Here is a 13,078-nt window from a genome sequence, read left to right as displayed (position 1 = left end):
TCACCCTCTCTATCTGCACCTTCACTCTCTGCTGTGTGCACCCCCAAAGACACTACCACCAACACTACCACCACCACATACCCTCCGCTTGAGTCACAGGAATTATTTTCCGATCCATCACAAGACATTGCCGATGCGCAGCCACTCTTGGCATTGGATTAGGAAGAGGAGGTAGCAACAACCGCCACTCAGCAGTCTGACGACAGTACCAGATCAGCCCAAGGAGGAAGTTGGTCCCCAGTGTTGCTGCCTACTCCGAGATCTCCAATTATAGCAGTGGAGAAGGTGACATAGATGATGACGTGTCTAGTGATGTCACGTGGGTGCCCACAAGATCTCGGTGCTGGTGTCAGTGCTCTCCATCTCGGTGCTGGTGTCAGTGCTCTCCATCTCGGTGCTGGTGTCAGTGCTCTCCATCTCGGTGCTGGTGTCAGTGCTCTCCATCACGGTGCTGGTGTCAGTGCTCTCCATCACGGTGCTGGTGTCAGTGCTCTCCATCACGGTGCTGGTGTCAGTGCTCTCCATCACGGTGCTGGTGTCAGTGCTCTCCATCACGGTGCTGGTGTCAGTGCTCTCCATCACGGTGCTGGTGTCAGTGCTCTCCATCACGGTGCTGGTGTCAGTGCTCTCCATCACGGTGCTGGTGTCATGCTCTCTATCTCGGTGCTGGTGTCAGTGCTCTCTATCTCGGTGCTGGTGTCAGTGCTCTCTATCACGGTGCTGGTGTCAATGCTCAGTCTCTATCACGGTGCTGGTTTCAGACAGTGAGGGAGATAGCAGCAGAGAAGCCAATCAGCAGGCAGTGCCAGCACCATGGCTGAGGATCAGCACTGGACTGGCACCTCCGGACCACCGCAGTGGAGCCCTGCATAGGTGGGGGTAAGGACCGGGCAGAGGGAGGGGCTCAAGCACAGGTTGGTACACTGGGACATTGGCACAGGACTGCGCTGCCCTGACTGTGGCACTGATCATCTCCTGCACCCCCTTCATAGCCTGGCCTAACCTTGCCTCTCCTCCATGGCCTTCATGCGCTCCTGAATTGTCAAAATTTCACAAATAAAAAAAGAATGCTTGTTGTTGTTGATCCCAGATTCACTTAATACTTTTGTTATGTCAGTGTCCATGTTGTGGGACTATGTGTGCACAGCTAGTAAGTATTTTGTGGCTGAAAATATGACCTGTAGGTTTTTAAGGTTCGCCTGCCATTAAAGTCAATGGGGTCCGCCGCAAACTTTGCGGTTCGCGAACTTTTTGCCGCGTTCGCGGTTTGCGTTCGCGAAATGTCCCGTCGGAAGTTTGTCCATCACTAATAAGCAACACCACCAAATATTCAAATATATAATATGTAATATTTTATATGATCAATTACATATAATTGACCCTTCCTAACCGGTTTATGAACAGGTCAGGAAGGCACAGGGGAAGGAAAGAGAGTTTCAAGGAAGCTTGAGCGAGCCCACTAGATGTTATCCTAACATTAAGGTGGACACTTGACCATCACACGCTTGTTGGATCACAAACCTGTTCTCCAAACCTTGTCATCCGGGCTTCCATGGTCACCTTGTCACCCGGGCTTCCATGGTGATCACAAGTGGCCATTTTAACACACATTACATATGCATGGTCCACAGTATTCACCATGAGGAAACCCACCCTGAAAAATGCAGTCAACTTTAGATTGCATGTAGACAGGAGGGGTTACAAAGGAGGAAAAAGATTAAAAAAAAAAAGTATATAATTAAAAAAGTCAATTGTTTTTGATACATTGCAGTTTAGGACTAATTGTCATCCAGATAGGGTTTACGTTGACTTTAAATGAAATATACTAAAATGAACATTCTTTATGTCTTTGGTTTCCCTATAGGAATTCAGAAAAAGTTCAGCCCGGAGCCCCTGGTGGTAACCTTATGCATGACGGTGTCAGCCCTCTGGAGCAACAGTGGCATTGTACATCTCTTAGTCGATAATAAGATAATTTCAGAGGCAGGACATATACAAGAAACCCTTTTCCCAGGCCTACTCGCCATCTGCTGTGCCTTTCTTATCATAGGATGTGTGGGAACACTTCAAAAGAAAGGACCCTTACCGCTACTGTCTTTTGCTCTTGGCCTCGCCAACATCCATGTCCTTGCCCTGTACAATGACCCAAGCCTTGGTTCCTCGGGTATTGCTAGTAACTTCATGATAGTTACTCTGATTAGTATTTATCTTGTGGCCGTCAGGTTTGCAGATATGAGAGCTGGAAAGAAACCTTTGCCGGTTGGAAAAGAAGTCAGTTGTTCGAACCATGTTTCGAGGAACCACCTTGTGATGGCAGGAGTTTTAGCCAATGTAGTATCCTCCAGCATCCTCTGTGGAAAACTTTTAGGGACAGTTACCATCTTCTTCAGAGGCCAAGCCAATTGGATGTTCACTTCGGCAGCGTACCAGTTAGCGGTGTCTGTTGCATCCTTTTGGGCTAATGACACAATACATGCTATGTTCTTCAGCTTGTTGGCCATGCTAAAGGTCATAGAAGGATATTCCCTTATGAGCCAGTCAAGTACATCTGGGGAGCAGTTACTTCCTTCCTCCTACATGGTTGTGTTTGCTGTCCTTTTCTTGGCTTTATCTTTCATGATGTGCCTTCAAAATGTCTGCATTGGATTATACACGCTCCTTTTTGCTATTTATTGTGCTACTTTAACTCTTCCCACCGGCATTAACCACAGTGCATCGCAGTCGGTCAATCTGCTTATCTTCTTCGCTTCAACGACCTATATGTGTCTTAGACTCTATCTGTCAAAGACAGATTTCAAAATCCCTGAGGGTAAAGGGTTGGAGGGGATCATTAATTCCTGTCTTCAAGGTATGAAAGTCAAGCCAAGAATAGTTAGGCACCATCCTTTTTCCTCTACCTTGAATACTCGAGACGTAGATGCCATTGGCCACGCGTTTAACACCTTGGCAACGTTCGCCATGACAGGACAAACACAGGGTACCTTTATTCTGGTCATAGCAAGTGGAAGCATGGTGCATATAGCTGGACTGATGTCCCTGTACACTGGAAAAGCAGCAGAGAGTAGCGCCTTTATTTTTTATGGAGTGCTGTGGGTAACATGGGGCTTTGCAAAGTTCGTAGCGTCCCAAGTGCCAGTGAGAGAATTTTATATAGCCCTGGGAATTATTTGTTTTTTAGTTCTCAATGGATTTCTTATCGTGTGCATGACTGTGCTGAGCAAAGCCTGGTTTTTAAATTCACTTCTACTGGAGGTTCTGCTTGTTTTCAGTTTATTGAACACCCTGGGTATTGTGCCCAGTCAATGTGTGGTTGTTTTTAGCATATTGTTTGGTGTTGTGAGCTTTTATTGCTTTTTAGCTTCTCTCCTTAATGGAACTTTGGTGGCACCACATCTGCCATGGGGGGAGCCATTCCTAAAACCCAGACTGCCACAGTATAGCTGTACCATATGCCCACTTCCTGCAAAGAAAGTCACATCCATTAAGGAAATCGCAGGTAAGTGAATGTGTTGGAAATGTTCCCTTGCATAAAAAAATTATAAAAGTATTGTTTAATGTATTCACTGTGACTTTCAAGTGTCTATGGTTATACATCAGGCATATGATGGTTTTGTTGATAAACATAGCCAAACCAAACTCTTAGACCCCTTTCACACTGAGGGCATTTTGCGCTATAGCGTTAAAAATAGCTCCCGCAAAATGCTCTAAAACAGCTGCTCCATGCACTCCAGTGTGAAAGTCCGAGGGCTTTCACACTGGAGCGGTGCGCTGGCAGAAAGTCCTGCCAACAGCTTCTTTGGAGCTGGCGAAGGAGCAGTGAACTCACCACTCCTCCACTGCTATTCCACCGCTGCTCCCCATTGAAATCATTGGGGCAGCACTGCAATACCGGCAGCAAAATGCCGCTCTGGTGGCATTTTGCGGGTGAATTTAACCCCTTTTCGGCCAATAGCAACCGAATAGCGGCGCTATAACTGCGGTAAAGCGGCACTAAAAATATCGCCGTTTTACAGATGACGCCCTAGGTGGCGCAGTGTGAAAGGGGTCTAACACTGACACTTTGTTTATAAACAAAGTCATATAATTGCCATGTCAGAACTAAAGATCACATGGCTTTGTTAATAAACATAGCTTTGCTACTGATAGCCATCATTGTACTACTTTCTAAGTAACTACATTTACATTTTTGTAAATATTTTATTTATCTTTTCATGTGACAACACAGAAGAAATGACACTTTGCTACAATGTAAAGTAGTAAGTGTACAGCTTGTATAACAGTGTAAATTTGCTGTCCCCTCAAAATTACTCAACACACAGCTATTAATGTCTAAACCGCTGGCAACAAGAGTGTGTACACCCTTAAGTGAAAACGTCCAAAGTGGGCCCAATTAGCCATTGTCCCTCTCCAGTGTCATGTGACTCGTTAGTGTTACAAGGTCTCAGGTGTGAATGGGGAGCAGGAGTGTTAAATTTGGTGTTATCACTCTCACTCTCTCATACTGGTCACTGGAAGTTCAACATGGTACCTCATGGCAAAGAACTCTCTGAGGATCTAAAAAAAAGAATTGTTGCTCTACATAAAGATGGCCTAGGCTATAAGAAGATTGCCAAGACCCTGAAACTGAGCTGCAGCACGATGGCAAAGACCATACAACGGTATAACAGGACAGGTTCCACTCAGAACAGGCCTCACCATGGTCGACCAAAGAAGTTGAGTGTCACATGCTCAGCGTCATATCCAGAGCTTGTCTTTGGGAAATAGACGTACGAGTGCTGCCAGCATTGCTGCAGAGGTTGAAGGGGTGGAGGGGGGTCAGCCTGTCAGTACTCAGACCATACGCTGCACAATACATCAAATTGGTCTGCATGGCCATTGTCCCAGAAGGAAGCCTCTTCTAAAGATGATGCGCAAGAAAGCCCACAAACAGTTTGCTGAAGACAAGCAGACTAAGGACATGGATTACTGGAACCACGTCCTGTGGTCTGATGAGACCAAGATAAACTTATTTGGTTCAGATGGTGTCAAGCGTGTGTGGTGACCAGGGCCGGACTTTCCATAGGGCTTGACGGGGCTCAAGCCCATGGGCCCTGTTCAATAGCCAATCACAGATCATACTAAATGGCCAATCACAGAGGCCATTTAGCACTGATCTGAGTGTCCAATGAGAGATGATCTCATGAGATCATATCTCATCGCCGGCTCTCCCCCTCACAGAGACAGCCTGTGAGGAGGGAGAGCGACGTGCAGCTTGTGAGTAAAAAAAAAAAAAAGTGGAAAATAAAGTGCTGTCAGTGCCATGACAATCTGTCCCCAGTGTCACCTGTCCCCAGTGCCAGGTATGAGTGCCATCTGTCCCAGGTGCCACTGCCACGTATAAGTGCCATCTGTCATCAGTGTCACGTGTCATCAGTGCCACCGGTCCCCAGTGCCATCTATCTCCAGTGCCATCTATCCCCAGTGCCACGTATAAGTGCCATCTGTCATCAGTGCCATCTGTCATCAGTGCCACCTGTCCCCAGTGCCATCTATCCCCAGTGCCACGTATAAGTGCCATCTGTCATCAGTGCCATCTGTCATCAGTGCCACCTGTCCCCAGTGCCATCTATCCCCAGTGCCACGTATAAGTGCCATCTGTCATCAGTGCCATCTGTCATCAGTGCCACCTGTCCCCAGTGCCATCTATCCCCAGTGCCACGTATAAGTGCCATCTGTCATCAGTGCCACCGCCACGTATAAGTACCATCTGTCATCAGTGTCACGTGTCATCAGTGCCACCTGTCCCCAGTGCCACCTGTCCCCAGTGCCACCTGTCCCCAGTGCCACCTGTCCCCAGTGCCATCTGTCCCGAGTGCCATCTGTCCCGAGTGCCATCTGTCCCAGTGCCATCTGTCATCAGTGCTACTGCCACGTATAAGTGCCATCTGTCATCAGTGTCACGTGTCATCAGTGCCACCTGTCCCCAGTGCCATCTGTCCCCAGTGCCACGAATAAGTGCCATCTCTCATCAGTGCCACTGCCACGTATAAGTGCCATCTCTCATCAGTGTCATGTGTCATCAGTGCCATCTGTCCCCAGTGCCACCTGTCCCCAGTGCCACCTGTCCCCAGTGCCACCTGTCCCCAGTGCCACCTGTCCCCAGTGCCATGTATAAGTGCCATCTGTCATCAGTGCTACTGCCACGTATAAGTGCCATCTGTCATCAGTGTCACGTGTCATCAGTGCCACCTGTCCCCAGTGCCATCTGTCCCCAGTGCCACCTGTCCCTAGTGCCACATATAAGTGCCATCTGTCATCAGTGTCACTGCCACATACAAGTGCCATCTGTCATCAGTGTCACGTGTCATCAGTGCCATCTGTCCCCAGTGCCACCTGTCCCCAGTGCCACCTGTCCCCAGTGCCACCTGTCCCCAGTGCCACCTGTCTCCAGTGCCACGAATAAGTGCCATCTCTCATCAGTGCCACTGCCACGTATAAGTGCATCTCTCATCAGTGCCACTGCCACATATAAGTGCCATCTGTCATCAGTGTCACATGTCATCAGTGCCATCTGTCCCCAGTGCCACCTGTCCTCAGTGCCACCTGTCCCCAGTGCCACCTGTCCCCAGTGCCATGTATAAGTGCCATCTGTCATTAGTGCCACTGCCATGTATAAGTGCCATCTGTCATCAGTGTCACGTGTCATCAGTGCCATCTGTCCCCAGTGCCACCTGTCCCAAGTGCCACCTGTCCCCAGTGCCACCTGTCCCCAGTGCCACCTGTCTCCAGTGCCACGAATAAGTGCCATCTCTCATCAGTGCCACTGCCACGTATAAGTGCATCTCTCATCAGTGCCACTGCCACATATAAGTGCCATCTGTCATCAGTGTCACATGTCATCAGTGCCATCTGTCCCCAGTGCCACCTGTCCTCAGTGCCACCTGTCCCCAGTGCCATGTATAAGTGCCATCTGTCATTAGTGCCACTGCCATGTATAAGTGCCATCTGTCATCGGTGTCACGTGTCATCAGTGCCACCTGTCCCCAGTGGCATCCCTTGGACACAGCCAATCACAGATCATGCTAAATGGCCAATCACAGCGGCCATTTAGCACTGATCTGAGTGTCCAATGAGAGATGATCTCATGAGATCATCTCTCATTGCCGGCTCTCCCCGTCACAGAGACAGCATGTGAGGAGGGAGAGCGACGTGCAGCTTGTGAGTAAAAAAAAAAAAGTGAAAAATAAAGTGCTGTCAGTGCCATGATAATCTGTTCCCAGTGCCATCTGTCCCCAGTGCCAGGTATAAGTGCCATCTGTCCTGGGTGCCACTGCCACGTATAAGTGCCATCTGTCATCAGTGTCACGTGTCATCAGTGTCACCTGTCCCCAGTGCCACCTGTCCCCAGTGCCACCTATCCCCAGTGCCACCTATCCCCAGTGCCATCTATCCCCAGTGCCATCTATCCCCAGTGCCATCTATCCCCAGTGCCACGTATAAGTTCCATCTGTCATCAGTGCCACCGCCACGTATAAGTACCATCTGTCATCAGTGTCACGTGTCATCAGTGCCACCTGTCCCCAGTGCCACCTGTCCCCAGTGCCATCTGTCCCCAGTGCCACCTGTCCCAGTGCCATCTGTCCCCAGTGCCACCTGTCCCAGTGCCACCTGTCCCAGTGCCATCTGTCATCAGTGCTACTGCCACGTATAAGTGCCATCTGTCATCAGTGTCACGTGTCATCAGTGCCACCTGTCCCCAGTGCCATCTGTCCCCAGTGCCACGAATAAGTGCCATCTCTCATCAGTGCCACTGCCACGTATAAGTGCCATCTCTCATCAGTGTCATGTGTCATCAGTGCCATCTGTCCCCAGTGCCATCTGTCCCCAGTGCCACCTGTCCCCAGTGCCATGTATAAGTGCCATCTGTCATCAGTGCTACTGCCACGTATAAGTGCCACCTGTCCCCAGTGCCACCTGTCCCCAGTGCCACCTGTCCCCAGTGCCACCTATAAGTGCCATCTGTCATCAGTGTCACTGCCACATACAAGTGCCATCTGTCATCAGTGTCACGTGTCATCAGTGCCACCTGTCCCCAGTGCCATCTGTCCCCAGTGCCACCTGTCTCCAGTGCCACCTGTCTCCAGTGCCACGAATAAGTGCCATCTCTCATCAGTGCCACTGCCACGTATAAGTGCATCTCTCATCAGTGCCACTGCCACATATAAGTGCCATCTGTCATCAGTGTCACATGTCATCAGTGCCACCTGTCCCCAGTGCCATGTATAAGTGCCATCTGTCATTAGTGCCACTGCCATGTATAAGTGCCATCTGTCATCGGTGTCACGTGTCATCAGTGCCACCTGTCCCCAGTGGCATCCCTTGGACACAGCCAATCACAGATCATGCTAAATGGCCAATCACAGCGGCCATTTAGCACTGATCTTAGTGTCCAATGAGAGATGATCTCATGAGATCATCTCACATTGCCGGCTCTCCCCGTCACAGAGACAGCCTGTGAGGAGGGAGAGCGACGTGCAGCTTGTGAGTAAAAAAAAAAAGTGGAAAATAAAGTGCTGTCAGTGCCATGATAATCTGTCCCCAGTGCCAGGTATAAGTGCCATCTGTCCCGGGTGCCACTGCCACGTATAAGTGCCATCTGTCATCAGTGTCACGTGTCATCAGTGCCACCTGTCCCCAGTGCCACCTGTCCCCAGTGCCATCTATCCCCAGTGCCATCTATCCCCAGTGCCACGTATAAGTTCCATCTGTCATCAGTGCCACTGCCACATATAAGTGCCATCTGTCATCAGTGTTACATGTCATCAGTGTCACCTGTCCCCAGTGCCATTTGTCCCCAGTGCCACCTGTCCCCAGTACCACGTATAAGTACCATCTGTCATCAGTGCCACTGCCATGTATAAGTGCCATCTGTCATCAGTGCCACTGCCACGTATAAATGCCTTCTGTCATCAGTGTCACTTGTCATCAGTGCCACCGGTCCCCAGTGCCACCGGTCCCCAGTGCCATGTATAAGTGCCATCTGTCATCAGTGCCACGTGTCATCAGTGCCACCTGTCCCCAGTGGCATCCCTTGGACACAGCCAATCACAGATCATACTAAATGGCCAATCACAGAGGCCATTTAGCACTGATCTGAGTGTCCAATGAGAGATGATCTCATGAGATCATCTCTCATTGCCGGCTCTCCCCGTCACAGAGACAGCCTGTGAGGAGGGAGAGCGACGTGCAGCTTGTGAGTAAAAAAAAAAAAAAGTGGAAAATAAAGTGCTGTCAGTGCCATGACAATCTGTCCCCAGTGTCACCTGTCCCCAGTGCCAGGTATGAGTGCCATCTGTCCCAGGTGCCGGTGCCACTGCCACGTATAAGTGCCATCTGTCATCAGTGTCACGTGTCATCAGTGCCACCGGTCCCCAGTGCCATCTATCTCCAGTGCCATCTATCCCCAGTGCCACGTATAAGTGCCATCTGTCATCAGTGCCACCTGTCCCCAGTGCCATCTATCCCCAGTGCCACGTATAAGTGCCATCTGTCATCAGTGCCACTGCCACGTATAAGTACCATCTGTCATCAGTGTCACGTGTCATCAGTGCCACCTGTCCCCAGTGCCACCTGTCCCAGTGCCACCTGTCCCAGTGCCATCTGTCATCAGTGCTACTGCCACGTATAAGTGCCATCTGTCATCAGTGTCACGTGTCATCAGTGCCACCTGTCCCCAGTGCCATCTGTCCCTAGTGCCACGAATAAGTGCCATCTCTCATCAGTGCCACTGCCACGTATAAGTGCCATCTCTCATCAGTGTCATGTGTCATCAGTGCCACCTGTCCCCAGTGCCACCTGTCCCCAGTGCCACCTGTCCCCAGTGCCATGTATAAGTGCCATCTGTCATCAGTGCTACTGCCACGTATAAGTGCCATCTGTCATCAGTGTCACGTGTCATCAGTGCCACCTGTCCCCAGTGCCATCTGTCCCCAGTGCCACCTGTCCCCAGTGCCACCTGTCCCCAGTGCCACCTGTCCCCAGTGCCACCTGTCCCCAGTGGCATCCCTTGGACACAGCCAATCACAGATCATGCTAAATGGCCAATCACAGCGGCCATTTAGCACTGATCTGAGTGTCCAATGAGAGATGATCTCATGAGATCATCTCTCATTGCCGGCTCTCCCCGTCACAGAGACAGCCTGTGAGGAGGGAGAGCGACGTGCAGCTTGTGAGTAAAAAAAAAAAGTGGAAAATAAAGTGCTGTCAGTGCCATGATAATCTGTCCCCAGTGCCATCTGTCCCGGGTGCCACTGCCACGTATAAGTGCCATCTGTCATCAGTGTCACGTGTCATCAGTGCCACCTGTCCCCAGTGCCATCTATCCCCAGTGCCACGTATAAGTTCCATCTGTCATCAGTGCCACTGCCACATATAAGTTCCATATGTCATCAGTGCCACTGCCACATATAAGTGCCATGTGTCATCAGTGTTACATGTCATCAGTGTCACCTGTCCCCAGTGCCATTTGTCCCCAGTGCCACCTGTCCCCAGTACCACGTATAAGTACCATCTGTCATCAGTGCCACTGCCACGTATAAGTGCCATCTGTCATCAGTGCCACTGCCACGTATAAATGCCTTCTGTCATCAGTGTCACATGTCACCAGTGCCACCGGTCCCCAGTGCCACCGGTCCCCAGTGCCATGTATAAGTGCCATCTGTCATCAGTGCCACGTGTCATCAGTGCCACCTGTCCCCAGTGGCATCCCTTGGACACAGCCAATCACAGATCATACTAAATGGCCAATCACAGAGGCCATTTAGCACTGATCTGAGTGTCCAATGAGAGATGATCTCATGAGATCATCTCTCATTGCCGGCTCTCCCCATCACAGAGACAGCCTGTGAGGAGGGAGAGCAACGTACAGCTTGTGAGTAAAAAAAAAAGTGGAAAATAAAGTGCTGTCAGTGCCATGATAATCTGTCCCCAGTGCCATCTGTCCCCAGTGCCAGGTATAAGTGCCATCTGTCCCGGGTGCCACTGCCACGTATAAGTGCCATCTGTCATCAGTGTCACGTGTCATCAGTGCCACCTGTCCCCAGTGCCATCTATCTCCAGTGCCACGTATAAGTGCCATCTGTCATAAGTGCCACTGGCACGTATAAGTGCCATCTGTCACCAGTGCCACCTGTCCCCAGTGCCACCTGTCCCCAGTGCCATGTATAAGTGCCATCTGTCATCAGTGCTACTGCCACGTATAAGTGCCATCTGTCATCAGTGTCACGTGTCATCAGTGCCACCTGTCCCCAGTGCCACCTGTCCCCAGTGCCACCTGTCCCCAGTGCCACCTGTCCCCAGTGCCACATATAAGTGCCATCTGTCATCAGTGTCACGTGTCATCAGTGCCACCTGTCCTCAGTGCCACGAATAAGTGCCATCTCTCATCAGTGCCACTGCCACGTATAAGTGCATCTCTCATCAGTGCCACTGCCACATATAAGTGCCATCTGTCATCAGTGTCACATGTCATCAGTGTCACCTGTCCCCAGTGCCACGTATAAGTACCATCTGTCATCAGTGCCACTGCCACGTATAAGTGCCATCTGTCATCAGTGCCACTGCCACGTATAAATGCCTTCTGTCATCAGTGTCACATGTCATCAGTGCCATCTGTCCCCAATGCAACCGGTCCCCAGTGCCACCGGTCCCCAGTGCCATGTATAAGTGCCATCTGTCATCAGTGACAATGCCATGTATAAGTGCCATCTGTCATCAGTGTCACGTGTCATCGGTGCCACCTGTCCCCAGTGGCATCCCTTTGACACAGCCAATCACAGATCATACTAAATGGCCAATTACAGAGGCCATTTAGCACTGATCTGAGTGTCCAATGAGAGATGATCTCATGAGATCATCTCTCATTGCTGGCTCTCTCCCTCACAGAGACAGCCTGTGAGGAGGAAGAGCGACGTGCAGCTTGTGAGTAAAAAAATAAAAAAAAGTGAAAAATAAAGTGCTGTCAGTGCCATGATAATCTGTCCCCAGTGCCACCTGTCCCCCATGCCATCTATCCCCAGTGCCATGTATAAGTGCCATCTGTCTCAGTGCCACTGCCACGTATAAGTGCCATCTGTCATCAGTGTCACGTGTCATTGGTGCCACCTGTCCCCAGTGCCACCTGTCCCCAGTGCCATCTATCCCCAGTGCCATGTATAAGAGCCATCTGTCAACAGTGCCACTGCCACGTATAAGTGCCATCTCTCATCAGTGTCACGTGTCATCCTGTGCCACCTGTGCCATCCTGTGCCACCTGTCCCCAGTGCCATCTGTCCCGAGTGCCACCTGTCCCTAGTGCCACCAGTCCCCAGTGCCACCAGTCCCCAGTGCCACATAGTGGCATCTGTCTCTAGTGCCACATAGTGGCATCTGTCATCAGTGCCACTGCCACATATAAGTGCCATCTGTCATCAGTGTCATGTGTCATCAGTGCCACCTGTCCCCAGTGCCATCTGTCCCCAGTGCCACCAGTTCCCAGTGCCAGGTATAAGTGCCATCTGTCATCAGTGCCACTGCCACGTATAAGTGCCATCTGTCATCAGTGCCACTGCCATGTATAAGTGCCATCTGTCATTAGTGCCACTGCCATGTATAAGTGCCATCTGTCATCGGTGTCACGTGTCATCAGTGCCACCTGTCCCCAGTGGCATCCCTTGGACACAGCCAATCACAGATCATGCTAAATGGCCAATCACAGCGGCCATTTAGCACTGATCTGAGTGTCCAATGAGAGATGATCTCATGAGATCATATCTCATTGCCGACTCTCCCCGTCACAGAGACAGCCTGTGAGGAGGGAGAGCGACGTGCAGCTTGTGAGTAAAAAAAAGTGGAAAATAAAGTGCTGTCAGTGCCATGATAATCTGTCCCCAGTGCCATCTGTCCCCAGTGCCAGGTATAAATGCCATCTGTCCCGGGTGCCACTGCCACGTATAAGTGCCATCTGTCATCAGTGTCACGTGTCATCAGTGCCACCTGTCCCCAGTGCCACCTGTCCCCAGTGCCATCTATCCCCAGTGCCACGTATAAGTTCCATCTGTCA

General features: G+C 50.5%; 1 protein-coding gene across 3 annotated transcripts in view; it reads left to right on the top strand.

The window, feature by feature from the left end:
• Positions 1-13,078, top strand: part of LOC143958278 (uncharacterized) — a 195,578-nt gene that overhangs the window by 61,407 nt on the left and 121,093 nt on the right. For 2 of the 3 annotated variants that reach the window (XM_077467795.1, XM_077467796.1), the window contains exon 3: positions 1,865-3,496. In XM_077467795.1, coding sequence (XP_077323921.1) covers positions 1,865-3,496 — 1,632 coding nt within the window. The remainder of the gene's footprint in view (positions 1-1,864; positions 3,497-13,078) is intronic. The other variant, XM_077467798.1, reaches the window with a different exon arrangement.

The sequence above is a fragment of the Lithobates pipiens genome, unplaced genomic scaffold, assembly GCF_037356315.1.
Source record: "Lithobates pipiens isolate NorthernLeopardFrog02 unplaced genomic scaffold, aLitPip1_a1.2 Scaffold_60, whole genome shotgun sequence".
Classification (NCBI taxonomy): domain Eukaryota; kingdom Metazoa; phylum Chordata; class Amphibia; order Anura; family Ranidae; genus Lithobates; species Lithobates pipiens.
Note: the sequence above shows the minus strand (reverse complement) of the source record. Positions and strands in the feature narration are given on the sequence as shown.